The 17,347-nt window shown below is 45.3% G+C and overlaps 2 protein-coding genes across 3 annotated transcripts in view; one reads left to right on the top strand and one right to left on the bottom strand.

The window, feature by feature from the left end:
* The window catches only part of mospd2 (motile sperm domain containing 2), a 98,613-nt gene extending 91,728 nt beyond the window's left edge, over nucleotides 1-6,885 (bottom strand). For both annotated transcript variants that reach the window (XM_084310834.1, XM_084310835.1), the window contains exons 1-2: nucleotides 6,755-6,885; nucleotides 6,569-6,629 (exon numbers count right to left, since the gene is read on the bottom strand). In XM_084310834.1, coding sequence (XP_084166960.1) covers nucleotides 6,569-6,629; nucleotides 6,755-6,787 — 94 coding nt within the window. In that variant the 5' untranslated portion in view covers nucleotides 6,788-6,885. The remainder of the gene's footprint in view (nucleotides 1-6,568; nucleotides 6,630-6,754) is intronic.
* A 1,006-nt stretch (nucleotides 6,886-7,891) lies between these two features.
* Nucleotides 7,892-17,347, top strand: part of fancb (FA complementation group B) — a gene marked incomplete at its 5' end in the record, with an annotated part of 72,706 nt that continues 63,250 nt past the window's right edge. Inside the window, one exon of the mRNA XM_084311323.1 lies at nucleotides 7,892-8,851. Within this exon, the coding sequence (XP_084167449.1) occupies nucleotides 7,892-8,851 (960 nt within the window). The remainder of the gene's footprint in view (nucleotides 8,852-17,347) is intronic.

The following is a 17,347-nucleotide window of genomic DNA, read 5'->3' as shown; positions in this document are numbered from 1 at the left end:
TCTTGCGTTTATTTGAAAACTATTCATAAATCACCCGGAAAATGACAACGTTGTTTTGTGTATTCCAGTAAATGGCTATTTTCGCAGAATTTCTCTGAAATTACTAGAACTCTCCGAAACTATACTCGTATTCAAAACGGTATAAAACGGAAATGTACTGATGCAAAAACAATCCGTTTCGTACATGTTGACTGCAAGCAAGTCATTGATAAGCGACGGGTGTATTAGACACATAGCCATAATTTAAGATATAGTTTATGCGTTCGCAAATGTGCTCGTTCTCCCATAGATTAACGTGGTGGCATCCAAGCGATAAATCGTGATATCCGGCTGGCAACCAATGTGTTAAGGTCAAGTTTTTTTATTAACATCAAAATATACAGTATGTATATATTTTCTGCAATATGTAATATATCATGGACAACAGTATAGTCAACATCCATACCTTTGCATGGATCCTTGACGGTATACATTCATATTGGGTATACTTCCAAGCATTAATTTCAGGACGCAGAATTACTCAGTTAGCCAGGTAACTAAAGCTCAAGAACTTCTTCCAAATTCCGTTGATATTGAGAGGTTATTCTTTGGTCATTACCACCAGAACCAATATGAACGTTTAAATTAAGAAATTATAAAATAATAATTTTTCACACATAACTTTCTGTACAGAGATGAGCAGACGTAATGTTTTTAGAGGCGCTGTAGTCATAGGACCACAGAAATTGTACTCCTATTATACTCCCATTTAGACACAACATTTCAATGCCATCATCAGGTTAAAACTACTAACCTGATTAAGACCTAGTGTTAAAAACACTGTGTTCCTAAATACAAATATTATGAGTGTTGGGAGCAGTGTGTGACATTTTCTCCTTTGTAATCCTACTTTGTCAAATACTCCTGACCTTTTTTCAACAGACCCTACTTGACTAAAACATTTAACAAATAGCCTACATCTATTCATGAACTTAATTTCAGTTCAGTGGGTCTTTATTGTGCCCCGTGGGCAATTCATTCTGCAGCTGATCGCTGTTCAAGAGAGGGAGACAACAAAAATAATCTACATAATAAATGCATCATACAAGTGTAAGAAAAACCACAACATATAGAAAAGTATTAAAGGTGCTGTAAGTGGTATTTTTTTTGTAGTCCATGTGTTAAAATAATAGCTCTATATTCAGCCATCACTGATATAGAGTGTTTGGTCAGTAACGTGGGTCTCCCAGTCCCTCTGCTCTGCAGTAAGTAGAAAAGAAATGTCTGGGTATCCCGTTCCCACTTAATACAATCAGGAGAGAGAACTCCACACTGCAATAATGGTCTGACAAAAGTAAGAAATAAAAACAAATATTAGTTAAAACAAGTAAAATTTGCCAGCAAATTTGCCGTGGCAAGATTTATAAGTAAATAATAAATGTATTTAAGATAAAGTAAATAATATCTAGGGTTCTCTCCTAAAGTGGGAACGGGATACCAGCAAATGTATTTCTGTTTACTACAGAGCTGAGGGGAGACCCATGTTACTAACCAAACAGAAACACTCTATATCAGTGGTGGCTGTTGGAATGTAGAGCTATTTAACACTTATTTTAACAAAGAAATGCCACTTACAGCACCTTTAAATTACATTCACATTCAACATTGTAAATATTGTAAGGGTCATTCAACCACCTGTTCGCAGAGTTCAAATTCAAAGAGGTAGGGTATAGGGTATATATAAGCTAGCAGAAGAACTACCTGTGTGATCTGTTTGTATTTTGTATTTATTTATTAACACAAAGAGTTAAACAAAAGTAAAAATAATCATTTAAAAAAAACATAACCATAAGCCTAGAGCAGTGGTGCCCAACCAGTCGATCGCGATCGACAGGTAGATCGCGGGCTGATTTCAAGTAGATCTTGATTAATAAAATTTGATTATTTAATTTTTTTTTTTTTTTTTTTTTGCTAAATCAACTCTTCCTCTCCTTGTTAACTACAACAAGCAATGCTGTTTGTTATTTAAGATGAGGTCGGACTCGGCACTGACAGATTTGTGTTCATTATGCTGCTTTTATAAAGCCTCAAATGACTGCTTACAATATACAATTTTGGCTGGTAGCTCTCGGGCTAGGTGGTAAATAAAAAAGTAGATCTTGGTTCAAAAAAGGTTGGCCACCCCTGGCCTAGAGACTTATCGAGAACTTCCCCTGTTTTGTCAAATCAAACATACAAAAATATATATTATTTTAAAAATACCAGTAATACATTCAAAAGATATGCGTTAAAGGGGAACTCTTATAAATGGCCTTTTTCAGTGTTTAGCATTGTTTCATAGCTATGTGGACTTATATTAATATGAGATCTATGTCTCTAATTCTCATATTGGCGCAATAAACTGAGCGCCCTCCAACCTAACAAGGCCACTGGCCATGACAACATCCCCTCCAAATTCCTCAGAGACTCAGCAGCCGCCATCACCCCAATCATCACACACATAATAAACCTCTCCATAAAACAGGGACACGTCCCCAAGGACTTCAAAATTGTGAGGGTGACCCCTCTGCACAAAAAGGGCAGCAAATTAGACCCAGGCAACTACCGCCCTGTTTCTATTCTCACCTCCATCTCGAAAGTCATGGAAAAAATAGTCTACGAACAGGTCGAAAAGTACCTAGCGGAAAAAAATCTAATCTACGAATTCCAATCTGGCTTCAGAACATCCCACTCCACTGACACATGCCTTCTCTATTTGAATGACCACATCAAACAAGAGGTGGACGCAGGCAAATACTGCGGCATGGTCATGCTGGACCTACAAAAGGCCTTTGACACGGTCAATCACTCCATTCTGATTGACAAGCTAAAAGCAATTGGTTTTGATAGTCTATCAGTGAGCTGGATGCAATCCTACCTTGAGGGCAGGGAACAGATGGTGGAGGTAAACGGTACCCTATCCCCCCCTCTCACAGTGAGCTGTGGTGTTCCACAAGGAAGCATACTAGGACCGCTACTGTTCCTAATTTATGCAAATGACATGTCGTCAGCTTGTGACTGCAACTTGTTCCTGTTTGCGGACGACTCAGCCCTGCTGGTCTCTGACAAGAACAAGTTACAGGTTGAAAAAACCCTCAGCTCTGAACTAGGCAGAATCTGCATATGGCTCGCTGATAACAAACTATCATTACACATGGGCAAAACAGAGTCCATTCTCTTCGGTTCAAATAACAAACTCAGCAAGACCGACGGCTTCTCAGTTACAGTGGGTGACAATATTGTCACAAGGAAAGATGAAATTACCTACCTGGGTTCCATCCTAGAGGCTAATCTCTCCTGTGACAAAATGGCATCCAATGTAATAAAAAAAGTCAACCAACGAACTCGATTCTTGTACCGGATCTCCTCTCTGGTAAACAAGAATACCCTGAAGACTCTGGCAGGAGCACTCATTCAGGGGTACTACGACTATGCTTGCACCTCATGGTACCAAAGCACCTCAAAGGCGCTAAAAACAAAATTACAAACATCTCAAAACAAACTGGTCAGACTACTGCTTGACCTTACTCCTAGAACCCACCTCACCCCTGCCCACTTTGACAACCTAGGATGGCTTAGAGTAGATGACAGAGTACAGCAACTTGCAATGGGCCTGGTCTACAAGATACACTACACGACCAAGGTACCCATGTACATGGCAAAATACTTCCCAAAGGTCAGTGAATACCACGATCACAACACCAGAGGGAGCTCCACAAATAATGTTAAACCCAGATTCGGCTCAAATAAGGGACTAAACACGTTTCGCAATTATGCCACATCAATGTGGAACGCCCTACCCAAAGCTGTAAAGGAATGTGGATCACTACCCACTTTCAAAACCTCTCTCAAGAGACACCTACGGGAGACTGCAATGCAACACTGGCCCCTGTAAATATCCTAACCCAACCCCCTCCAATGTACAGTCATTTACCTAGTATGGTCTTGTCAATAGTCCAATGTACAATTTTGTTTGTTTGTACAGAGTCCCCCCCCCCCCTCAATGTACAGTTTTGCTTGTTTATACAATGTGCCCCCCCCCCCCCCCCCCCCACCCACCTCCAATGTAAATTACCCAGTATGGTTGTCAATATCCCAGTGTACCCAACCCCCCCCACCCAACCTCCTCCAATGTACAGTTTCTACGTCAAATGTATATACTCCCTTTTCTTGACTCCTTCTGTATCACAAACAGTACTGTATTTGCAAATCTGGTATGTCATAAATGTATAGATGTAGCAGTACTGACTATCTGTATGTCATGTATGTCATATATGTCCTGATGAATTGAAAATGGGGGACCCTGGTGTAAACAAGACGAAAGTCTTTCTCTGGTCTGCATCCCCTTAACAATTGTGTGTATTGAGCTGTACTGTATTGTACCCATTCTGCAATCTGTTAATAAAGTTTTCAATCAATCAATCAATCAATTCTTCCAATTCTCCTCTCACAATATTAACCCTCACGGAACTGAGTCATCTGAAAATGTGCTGATCTGTGATGTCAGAGAGACTCCGCTGCATGATAATTGTAACTGAGGGGTACAATTCCCTGACTGTATTACTAGATATGATACTTACTACCACTACCTTTGTACTTAATATTCGGCCACCCAGTACACGGCATAAATATATTATCATAAACACTCTCACGTAGATGAAACGGATCCAACACAAATGTACGAAGTCGAAGTATGCGTTTATTATTACACAGCAATGGTGTGTAGAGCAAGCACTTAATCACTTAATTACATTTATGAATTGAAATAGTATGCACTTTTATGGCAAAGAGTATTCGTCGGTATATCAATAGAGAATGTCCAATCTCTGATGGCGCAGGTGGTAAATATACGACCTGGAATAGTTAAGGAATAACAGCAATGATACTTTAATGATTATATACTAGATACACTAAGGGGGGGTTAATCCGGTCGCTTGTAAGCCGACAGGAGTAGGAGGGGGGGGGGGGGGGGGGGGTAGAATCCGGCTGCCTCGTCCGGCCAAGGGTATCCCAGGTGAACCCACTGTAGTGCCGTTCAATGCGCCGGCGATCCTTGGACCACAGATGAAAGCAGGTGGACTCTTTGTGGGCCGGCTCTCTCCGGTCCACGGGGGAGAGACGTGAAGCGACCTCGTCTTGCAGAGCGTCTCCTCACCTTGCGTCCTCTCCAGGGGGGGGGGTTCCAACACACGGCAGTGTCGGGGGTCTTTATCCATGGAATAATCAAAGTATACAAAGCATAATCCGTGCCTGGGAAGGCGGGCTGTCGTCTGTAGAATAATCCGGTATACAGGTCCACTCGCTCGTCGGCTCTGGGGCTCCTCGGGTGCAGCTTCACATGGGGTCAACCACCCTGGGTAAGCAGCCAGTTCTCTGCCCGAAACGATGGGGTACTGACTACGGTAGTATTCTCACCGCACGAAGCACTATATATTAACAGACTATTATTAGCTTAATAGACTACGTCCAACTCGACGATATAGTGCCAAATATGACTATTCAAATATTAATATACACGATGTCTCAATACCGATGGTAGGCGAACTTGGCCTTACTCCCACACGTGGCGTCGCGGGGAGGCTTTACGTCTGTGACTCTATTGGAGGGTAAGAAACTGGACTGAAAAGAAAGTCCTACTTTAGTAGCGCAGTATATATACGCACTATGAACAAATAGTCCCATTAGTGGTGCGGTAGCCAGATTCCTACGCGGAACTAGGACTTGTTCGTACATGTGGAGCGGTACGTTTGAACTGGGTCTGAGGGGTATGGCAGCCTGGCACCAAGGTCTCGACCAATAGTAGAATGGAGACTATTATGGGATGTTCAGTAGGCTAGAATGGATATTCAATGCATATTGTACAAGGAATATACAAGGGATATCAGGGAATATTAGAGAATATACAAATACAATTAAATATATATATATAAATAAATATATATATTCGGTTTAATCTGGCCCTTCACAACAATAATCATCAGGCCCCACCGTGGTTTAGGTGCCCAGGCTCAAAACGGCTTAAGATCTTGAGGTAGAAAAATGCTTGTTTTTGAGGACTCGATTAGAAATACAAAACAATGAATTAAAAAAAAATTACAGAGGTGTTCCATAGACTCACATGAATTGTGTAAAAGTGCCCAAATAGTGAAAGAAATAGTAAAATAGTTCCCCTTTAATATAAACATACATGCATGCATATACTGTATACTGCGTACATAATAATACATAACCAACCACCCACCTGCCTACAAACCTACCCACCCACATAACCAAATGCATACCTACATGTATCTATTTATCTATCTACTACTTGGATATGAGAATTTTTTTTGTAAGTTTGCTTTAAAAATAAGCAGATATGGATATTTCCTCAGCATAGGATCAGCTGCATTCCTGAGGCTGAACTGTCAAATCTCGTCACTGGAATAACAATAAGTGAACTTGTTGACAGTTAGTTAGCACAAATCACCACAATAATTAATAGCATGGCAAGTGGTTATCGGTATGTTGACAGCCACTGTCACAAGCGTATTCCTCACAACAACAATACCTTGGAAGTACTCAACCAGGAACCTCTGTCTCGTCTCCTCGATCTTTTTCTCGAGCAACTCCTGTACAAATGAAAGAAGAAATACGTGAATACGGTTATAGCTAACGTGACGCCAAGCAGCTATGGATAATAATAACAAGCTATGAAACACGGCGACGAATGTTCTCGTCTTCTTCTTTTGGTTACCTGCTCTGATTCGTGCTGGTCAACTTCGGCCATGTTCAAGTGTGTCTCTTGGCTCACACACTTGTGGTGGGTTCTTGTTGTTGACTGGCTCAAAGTTAGCTCCTCTATCCGGCTGCCTGGCTGGCTAACGGTGAATCACTGCGAACTGTGAAACTGGGCTCCCGGCGTCTCCATTTAGGCTCCACTGCGAACTGTGAAACTGGGCTCCCTGGGCGCCTCCATTTTGGCTCCGTACAGCCACACCTCTCGCGCGATTTGATTGATTGCTTCAAATGACTTTGTATAGACAAATCTCGTGTCGACAGCGGGACTTTTAGCCGAGGCGAAGTAAGATGAAGTTATTAATAATGAGTTACTTACTGTATGTACTTTGGATACGTTTGGGCTAACTAGCGTTGTTGTTCTATTTACCAAACCCACAATGCAACCGGAAGTGACATCATAGATAGGACACATTCGTGTCTTCTTCTTCTTCGCGCGCTAGATGGAGCAGACAGGGAGACAGATGAGTATCTCACTCACTTTAGGAACTTTGACTTGGGCTTTCTTTTTTATGGTTGTTATTATTATTACGATGATCTGTGGTCAAGTGGGTCCACTTTCCAGGCAATATGTGTTGACTGCTTGCAGCAGAGCATGTTCTGGGGCAGTTTAAAATGTCGCGTTCGATCACAGTCCTAATTTGTATGTATATCTGTTGTTAGCTAACGTTATCATTTAGCGTTACCGTTATCAGTGCAATGTTGTGTCACACAAGCAAGTCTACCATTTACTAGCCAACTTAAAGTTAACACCGCCAGCTCTCCTCCTTGTTGCTTGTAAACAATAACACCTGACAAGCGACACGTGTCACGTGAGAGACGGCTCCCGAACTTATTTGTGCTAAATTCCAGTCAATAGCCTCCCCTGCGAATATATGACTGGACAATTATGCCCTGTTGACATGGAAGCGACTGGACAGGAGACATTAGTGTTTTGAACCGTATAGAAAGCACACTTGGTTACTAGCTTATTCATCACCATCCTTTGAAGTGCCCTTCTTACTGTAGGTTACTGCCTGACACCCCTATAGGACAAGAGTGTGGGTGGGTTCCTCCTAGATGACATGTGTGCAGAACATTCTGTTTTTCCTAAACAATGGAGAGGATGCACCCGGCAGATGATGAACAAAAGCCCCACTGTCTTTCCCTCTGTGGAAGAATCGTTGTGTTTCAGTGCAAAGGTGCCTCTGCAAAGAGGGGTAGTGGAAGAAAGGCCTCCGAGGTGACGTGCTCCAGCCTCTCGTTTCAACCAGACACCAATGTCTTCCTGAAGGCAAACGACGGAGTGTCTGTCGTCGGCCGAGGAGGTTCGTCGTCGGATGTGTGCATAGTAAAATGTGAATGTGTCCTAAACGTTCAAAAGGGAGTCACTGTGCCGTGTGTTTTACTGGTGCACAGCGAGAGAGGGGAGAGCTTCAGCTACAGCCTTGTCACTCTGAGCAGCTCAAACACACTGGAGCCTCACATGGACTTTAAACTCCCGTATCGGATTAGGGAGGACATTTCCATACTACAGGGTCCCGCGCTCCTATGGACACATGCCGGTGCTGTGTTTTACACATCATCCCTGCAGGCGGGTGACGTGAAACAAATACCCACCCAATTCTCCCCGAGCCTTATCGGAGAACTTCCCCTGAGCAGAGGAAAGTCATTCGTTCTGGGACAGAAAAGCTCCCCGAAAGGAGGCTCCAAAGATCAGACCCACAGCATATTAGGAGGAGGAGGAGGCCAGACCCCTGGGTATTTTCTAGAGGATGGGCAAATGTTTGACGGCACCTTGGTTTTACCTCATGCGTATAGTTCCATTACACGCTGCATCCTGGTGATGTCGGTCGAGTGGGCAGAGAGAGGCACGTTGTCGAAATCCACTGTGGTTGCAGTGACCCATGAACGGCAGTTAGTATATTTTGAGGATGGAATCCCCAGAGAGGCGTGTCCGCTTCCCTTTGAGGGACCCGAGGACATTCGGATGGTCCACACAGGGAGAGATGGCTGTCTGTTTGCCATCTCCTTTGCCCAGGGGCATGCCTGCGTTGTACGCAAAGACACCTTTCAGGTAATGGATGTGGGGTATTCATCAATCTATGCCATAAATGTCATGTATGTTGTGTATGTCATAAATGTCACTATGAATTGAAAATGGGGGGACCCTGATGTAAACAAGACAAACGTCTTTCTCTGGTCTGCATCCCCTTAACAATTGTGTGTATTGAGCCGTACTGTATTGTACCCATTCTGCAATCGGTTAAATAAAGTTTTCATTCATTCATTCATGGTCCAGGCATCGTCCATGTTTTTTTAAGTGATCATTTAAAAGTTACACTATTACCACAAAAAGACAACGCATGCTAGGTATACACTCTTCCCATTGCACTTGACTGAAGGCCCTGGCATTAGAACTGGAGTTGTGATAGTCTCCGCCCTCCCAGACTGACGTGCGCAACGACCAGGAAGGGGATTGGGAAGCGTGTTGCTTTTTAACAGCGCAGCAGTGCAAGAATGTGACAATTTGACCATGTGACCGCGGCAACGCGGGAGAGCGGCAGTGCGGAAATAGGCTGTCTCTAAGACAAACTCTAACCTTAACCAGCTCCTTAACAGCGCCTAAACTTAACTGTTCTAACCTTAACCAACTCCGAAACAATGCCTAACCTTAACCTTAACCTTAACCATGCCTAACCTTAACCATAGAAAGAATATTGCCATTCTCTAAGACAAACTCTAACCTTAACCAGCTCCTTAACAGCGCCTAAACTTAACCGTTCTAACCTTAACCAACTCCGAAACAATGCCTAACCTTAACCTTAACCTTAACCATGCCTAACCTTAACCGGCGAAAGAATACACGTTAAAAAAAAAATCACGTTAAAAAAAAAATTTGATGGGATTCGAACTCGTCAACAACGGACCGCAGGACCGCTGCTCTGCCAGGTGAGCTGAAGCGCCGAATGAAAATCATGGCGGATTACTGGGGCGGTTAGATAATTCCGCAAGCTCTGCCGCTCCGCTCGCTCTGCCGCTCCGCTCTGCGGTTGCCGCGCCTGCCGCGGGGCATGGCACAGCCAATCAGGGAAAACGCGGAAGCAAAAGCAGCACTGCTGCGCTGTTATTAAGCAATAGGCGATTGGGAATTGGAGGGGAGAAAAAACGGAAAAAGGAGGGAAAAAAAGAAGAAGAAAAAAGAACTGGAGTTGGACTGTGGCTGCCCACGGCTCCTAACTAGTTAAGATGGGTTAAATGCAGAGGACAAGTTCCTTGTAAAAATGTACTTTAAATAAAGATATTGCACCACTTGGGCATGATTAGTGGCGTGGGTCTACCATGAGTAGTGGTGTGGGTCTAACACAAGTAGTGGTGTGGGTCTAACATGATTAGTGGCGTGGGTCTACCATGAGTAGTGGTGTGGGTCTAACACAAGTAGTGGTACTGTGGGTCTAACATGAGTAGTGGTGTGGGTCTAACATGAGTAGTGGTGTGGGTCTAACACAAGTAGTGGTGTGGGTCTAACATGATTAGTGGCGTGGGTCTACCATGAGTAGTGGTGTGGGTCTAACATGAGTAGTGGTGTGGGTCTAACACAAGTAGTGGTGTGGGTCTAACATGATTAGTGGCGTGGGTCTACCATGAGTAGTGGTGTGGGTCTAACACAAGTAGTGGTGTGGGTCTAACATGAGTAGTGGTGTGGGTCTAACACAAGTAGTGGTACTGTGGGTCTAACATGAGTAGTGGTGTGGGTCTAACATGAGTAGTGGTGTGGGTCTAACATGAGTAGTGGTGTGGGTCTAACATGAGTAGTGGTGTGGGTCTAACATGAGTAGTGGTGTGGGTCTAACATGAGTAGTGGTGTGGGTCTAACATGAGTAGTGGTGTGGGTCTAACATGATTAGTGGTGTGGGTCTAACACAAGTAGTGGTACTGTGGGTCTAACATGAGTAGTGGTGTGGGTCTAACACAAGTAGTGGTGTGGGTCTAACACAAGTAGTGGTGTGGGTCTAACACGAGTAGTGGTGTGGGTCTAACACGAGTAGTGGTGTGGGTCTAACATGAGTAGTGGTGTGGGTCTAACATGAGTAGTGGTGTGGGTCTAACATGAGTAGTGGTGTGGGTCTAACACAAGTAGTGGTACTGTGGGTCTAACATGAGTAGTGGTGTGGGTCTAACACAAGTAGTGGTGTGGGTCTAACACAAGTAGTGGTGTGGGTCTAACATGAGTAGTGGTGTGGGTCTAACATGAGTAGTGGTGTGGGTCTAACATGAGTAGTGGTGTGGGTCTAACATGAGTAGTGGTGTGGGTCTAACATGAGTAGTGGTGTGGGTCTAACATGATTAGTGGTGTGGGTCTAACACAAGTAGTGGTACTGTGGGTCTAACATGAGTAGTGGTGTGGGTCTAACACAAGTAGTGGTGTGGGTCTAACACAAGTAGTGGTGTGGGTCTAACACGAGTAGTGGTGTGGGTCTAACACGAGTAGTGGTGTGGGTCTAACATGAGTAGTGGTGTGGGTCTAACATGAGTAGTGGTGTGGGTCTAACATGAGTAGTGGTGTGGGTCTAACACAAGTAGTGGTACTGTGGGTCTAACATGAGTAGTGGTGTGGGTCTAACACAAGTAGTGGTGTGGGTCTAACACAAGTAGTGGTGTGGGTCTAACATGAGTAGTGGTGTGGGTCTAACATGAGTAGTGGTGTGGGTCTAACATGAGTAGTGGTGTGGGTCTAACATGAGTAGTGGTGTGGGTCTAACATGAGTAGTGGTGTGGGTCTAACACGAGTAGTGGTGTGGGTCTAACACGAGTAGTGGTGTGGGTCTAACACGAGTAGTGGTGTGGGTCTAACACAAGTAGTGGTGTGGGTCTAACATGAGTAGTGGTGTGGGTCTAACATGAGTAGTGGTGTGGGTCTAACATGAGTAGTGGTGTGGGTCTAACATGAGTAGTGGTGTGGGTCTAACATGAGTAGTGGTGTGGGTCTAACATGAGTAGTGGTGTGGGTCTAACATGAGTAGTGGTGTGGGTCTAACATGAGTAGTGGTGTGGGTCTAACACGAGTAGTGGTGTGGGTCTAACACAAGTAGTGGTGTGGGTCTAACATGAGTAGTGGTGTGGGTCTAACATGAGTAGTGGTGTGGGTCTAACATGAGTAGTGGTGTGGGTCTAACACAAGTAGTGGTGTGGGTCTAACATGATTAGTGGTGTGGGTCTAACATGATTAGTGGTGTGGGTCTAACATGAGTAGTGGTGTGGGTCTAACATGATTAGTGGTGTGGGTCTAACATGATTAGTGGTGTGGGTCTAACATGAGTAGTGGTGTGGGTCTAACATGAGTAGTGGTGTGGGTCTACCATGAGTAGTGGTGTGGGTCTAACACAAGTAGTGGTGTGGGTCTAACATGAGTAGTGGTGTGGGTCTAACATGATTAGTGGTGTGGGTCTAACACAAGTAGTGGTGTGGGTCTAACATGAGTAGTGGTGTGGGTCTAACATGAGTAGTGGTGTGGGTCTACCATGAGTAGTGGTACTGTGGGTCTACCATGAGTAGTGGTACTGTGGGTCTAACATGAGTAGTGGTGTGGGTCTAACATGAGTAGTGGTGTGGGTCTAACATGAGTAGTGGTACTGTGGGTCTAACACGAGTAGTGGTGTGGGTCTAACATGAGTAGTGGTGTGGGTCTAACATGAGTAGTGGTGTGGGTCTACCATGAGTAGTGGTACTGTGGGTCTAACATGAGTAGTGGTGTGGGTCTAACATGAGTAGTGGTGTGGGTCTAACATGAGTAGTGGTACTGTGGGTCTAACACGAGTAGTGGTGTGGGTCTAACATGAGTAGTGGTACTGTGGGTCTAACACGAGTAGTGGTGTGGGTCTAACATGAGTAGTGGTGTGGGTCTAACATGAGTAGTGGTGTGGGTCTAACATGAGTAGTGGTGTGGGTCTAACACAAGTAGTGGTACTGTGGGTCTAACATGAGTAGTGGTGTGGGTCTAACACAAGTAGTGGTGTGGGTCTAACACAAGTAGTGGTGTGGGTCTAACATGAGTAGTGGTGTGGGTCTAACATGAGTAGTGGTGTGGGTCTAACACGAGTAGTGGTGTGGGTCTAACACGAGTAGTGGTGTGGGTCTAACACAAGTAGTGGTGTGGGTCTAACATGAGTAGTGGTGTGGGTCTAACATGAGTAGTGGTGTGGGTCTAACATGAGTAGTGGTGTGGGTCTAACATGAGTAGTGGTGTGGGTCTAACATGAGTAGTGGTGTGGGTCTAACATGAGTAGTGGTGTGGGTCTAACATGAGTAGTGGTGTGGGTCTAACACGAGTAGTGGTGTGGGTCTAACACAAGTAGTGGTGTGGGTCTAACATGAGTAGTGGTGTGGGTCTAACATGAGTAGTGGTGTGGGTCTAACATGAGTAGTGGTGTGGGTCTAACACAAGTAGTGGTGTGGGTCTAACATGATTAGTGGTGTGGGTCTAACATGATTAGTGGTGTGGGTCTAACATGAGTAGTGGTGTGGGTCTAACATGATTAGTGGTGTGGGTCTAACATGATTAGTGGTGTGGGTCTAACATGAGTAGTGGTGTGGGTCTAACATGAGTAGTGGTGTGGGTCTACCATGAGTAGTGGTGTGGGTCTAACACAAGTAGTGGTGTGGGTCTAACATGAGTAGTGGTGTGGGTCTAACATGATTAGTGGTGTGGGTCTAACATGATTAGTGGTGTGGGTCTAACACAAGTAGTGGTGTGGGTCTAACATGAGTAGTGGTGTGGGTCTAACATGAGTAGTGGTGTGGGTCTAACATGAGTAGTGGTGTGGGTCTACCATGAGTAGTGGTACTGTGGGTCTACCATGAGTAGTGGTACTGTGGGTCTAACATGAGTAGTGGTGTGGGTCTAACATGAGTAGTGGTGTGGGTCTAACATGAGTAGTGGTGTGGGTCTAACACAAGTAGTGGTGTGGGTCTAACATGAGTAGTGGTGTGGGTCTAACACGAGTAGTGGTGTGGGTCTAACACGAGTAGTGGTGTGGGTCTAACACAAGTAGTGGTGTGGGTCTAACACAAGTAGTGGTGTGGGTCTAACATGAGTAGTGGTGTGGGTCTAACACGAGTAGTGGTGTGGGTCTAACACGAGTAGTGGTGTGGGTCTAACATGAGTAGTGGTGTGGGTCTAACATGAGTAGTGGTGTGGGTCTAACACGAGTAGTGGTGTGGGTCTAACACGAGTAGTGGTGTGGGTCTAACACGAGTAGTGGTGTGGGTCTAACACGAGTAGTGGTGTGGGTCTAACACGAGTAGTGGTGTGGGTCTAACACGAGTAGTGGTGTGGGTCTAACATGAGTAGTGGTGTGGGTCTAACACAAGTAGTGGTGTGGGTCTAACACAAGTAGTGGTGTGGGTCTAACACGAGTAGTGGTGTGGGTCTAACACGAGTAGTGGTGTGGGTCTAACATGAGTAGTGGTGTGGGTCTAACACGAGTAGTGGTGTGGGTCTAACATGAGTAGTACTGTGGGTCTAACACAAGTAGTGGTGTGGGTCTAACACAAGTAGTGGTGTGGGTCTAACATGAGTAGTGGTGTGGGTCTAACACGAGTAGTGGTGTGGGTCTAACATGAGTAGTGGTGTGGGTCTAACACGAGTAGTGGTGTGGGTCTAACATGAGTAGTGGTGTGGGTCTAACATGAGTAGTGGTGTGGGTCTAACACAAGTAGTGGTGTGGGTCTAACATGAGTAGTGGTGGTGTGGGTCTAACATGAGTAGTGGTGTGGGTCTAACATGAGTAGTGGTGTGGGTCTAACATGAGTAGTGGTGTGGGTCTAACATGAGTAGTGGTGTGGGTCTAACATGAGTAGTGGTGTGGGTCTAACATGAGTAGTGGTGTGGGTCTAACATGAGTAGTGGTACTGTGGGTCTAACATGAGTAGTGGTACTGTGGGTCTAACATGAGTAGTGGTGTGGGTCTAACATGAGTAGTGGTGTGGGTCTAACATGAGTAGTGGTGTGGGTCTAACACGAGTAGTGGTGTGGGTCTAACATGAGTAGTGGTGTGGGTCTAACATGAGTAGTGGTGTGGGTCTAACATGAGTAGTGGTGTGGGTCTAACACAAGTAGTGGTGTGGGTCTAACACAAGTAGTGGTGTGGGTCTAACATGAGTAGTGGTGTGGGTCTAACATGAGTAGTGGTGTGGGTCTAACATGAGTAGTGGTGTGGGTCTAACATGAGTAGTGGTGTGGGTCTAACATGAGTAGTGGTGTGGGTCTAACATGAGTAGTGGTGTGGGTCTAACATGAGTAGTGGTGTGGGTCTAACACAAGTAGTGGTACTGTGGGTCTAACATGAGTAGTGGTGTGGGTCTAACACAAGTAGTGGTGTGGGTCTAACACAAGTAGTGGTGTGGGTCTAACATGAGTAGTGGTGTGGGTCTAACATGAGTAGTGGTGTGGGTCTAACACGAGTAGTGGTGTGGGTCTAACATGAGTAGTGGTGTGGGTCTAACACAAGTAGTGGTACTGTGGGTCTAACACAAGTAGTGGTGTGGGTCTAACACGAGTAGTGGTGTGGGTCTAACATGAGTAGTGGTGTGGGTCTAACATGAGTAGTGGTGTGGGTCTAACATGAGTAGTGGTGTGGGTCTAACATGAGTAGTGGTGTGGGTCTAACATGAGTAGTGGTGTGGGTCTAACACAAGTAGTGGTACTGTGGGTCTAACATGAGTAGTGGTGTGGGTCTAACATGAGTAGTGGTGTGGGTCTAACATGAGTAGTGGTGTGGGTCTAACATGAGTAGTGGTGTGGGTCTAACACGAGTAGTGGTGTGGGTCTAACACGAGTAGTGGTGTGGGTCTAACATGAGTAGTGGTGTGGGTCTAACATGAGTAGTGGTGTGGGTCTAACATGAGTAGTGGTGTGGGTCTAACATGAGTAGTGGTGTGGGTCTAACATGAGTAGTGGTGTGGGTCTAACATGAGTAGTGGTGTGGGTCTAACACGAGTAGTGGTGTGGGTCTAACACGAGTAGTGGTGTGGGTCTAACACGAGTAGTGGTGTGGGTCTAACACGAGTAGTGGTGTGGGTCTAACATGAGTAGTGGTGTGGGTCTAACACGAGTAGTGGTGTGGGTCTAACATGAGTAGTGGTGTGGGTCTAACACAAGTAGTGGTGTGGGTCTAACATGAGTAGTGGTGTGGGTCTAACATGAGTAGTGGTGTGGGTCTAACATGAGTAGTGGTGTGGGTCTAACATGAGTAGTGGTGTGGGTCTAACACAAGTAGTGGTGTGGGTCTAACATGAGTAGTGGTGTGGGTCTAACATGAGTAGTGGTGTGGGTCTAACACGAGTAGTGGTGTGGGTCTAACATGAGTAGTGGTGTGGGTCTAACACAAGTAGTGGTGTGGGTCTAACATGAGTAGTGGTGTGGGTCTAACATGAGTAGTGGTGTGGGTCTAACACAAGTAGTGGTGTGGGTCTAACACGAGTAGTGGTACTGTGGGTCTAACATGAGTAGTGGTGTGGGTCTAACATGAGTAGTGGTGTGGGTCTAACATGAGTAGTGGTGTGGGTCTAACACGAGTAGTGGTGTGGGTCTAACATGAGTAGTGGTGTGGGTCTAACATGAGTAGTGGTGTGGGTCTAACATGAGTAGTGGTGTGGGTCTAACACGAGTAGTGGTACTGTGGGTCTAACATGATTAGTGGTACTGTGGGTCTAACATGAGTAGTGGTGTGGGTCTAACACAAGTAGTGGTGTGGGTCTAACACAAGTAGTGGTGTGGGTCTAACACGAGTAGTGGTGTGGGTCTAACATGAGTAGTGGTGTGGGTCTAACATGAGTAGTGGTGTGGGTCTAACACGAGTAGTGGTGTGGGTCTAACATGATTAGTGGTGTGGGTCTAACATGAGTAGTGGTGTGGGTCTAACATGAGTAGTGGTGTGGGTCTAACACGAGTAGTGGTGTGGGTCTAACACGAGTAGTGGTGTGGGTCTAACACGAGTAGTGGTGTGGGTCTAACATGAGTAGTGGTGTGGGTCTAACACAAGTAGTGGTGTGGGTCTAACACGAGTAGTGGTGTGGGTCTAACATGAGTAGTGGTGTGGGTCTAACATGAGTAGTGGTGTGGGTCTAACACGAGTAGTGGTGTGGGTCTAACACGAGTAGTACTGTGGGTCTAACATGAGTAGTGGTGTGGGTCTAACATGAGTAGTGGTGTGGGTCTAACACGAGTAGTGGTGTGGGTCTAACACGAGTAGTGGTGTGGGTCTAACACAAGTAGTGGTGTGGGTCTAACACAAGTAGTGGTGTGGGTCTAACACGAGTAGTGGTGTGGGTCTAACACAAGTAGTGGTGTGGGTCTAACATGAGTAGTGGTGTGGGTCTAACTCGAGTAGTGGTGTGGGTCTAACACAAGTAGTGGTGTGGGTCTAACACAAGTAGTGGTGTGGGTCTAACACGAGTAGTGGTGTGGGTCTAACACGAGTAGTGGTGTGGGTCTAACATGAGTAGTGGTGTGGGTCTAACATGAGTAGTGGTGTGGGTCTAACATGAGTAGTGGTGTGGGTCTAACATGAGT

Source organism: Notolepis coatsorum (assembly GCF_963971535.1).
Source record: "Notolepis coatsorum genome assembly, chromosome: 3".
NCBI lineage: Eukaryota > Metazoa > Chordata > Actinopteri > Aulopiformes > Paralepididae > Notolepis > Notolepis coatsorum.
This window is presented reverse-complemented; position numbering and strand designations above follow the sequence as displayed.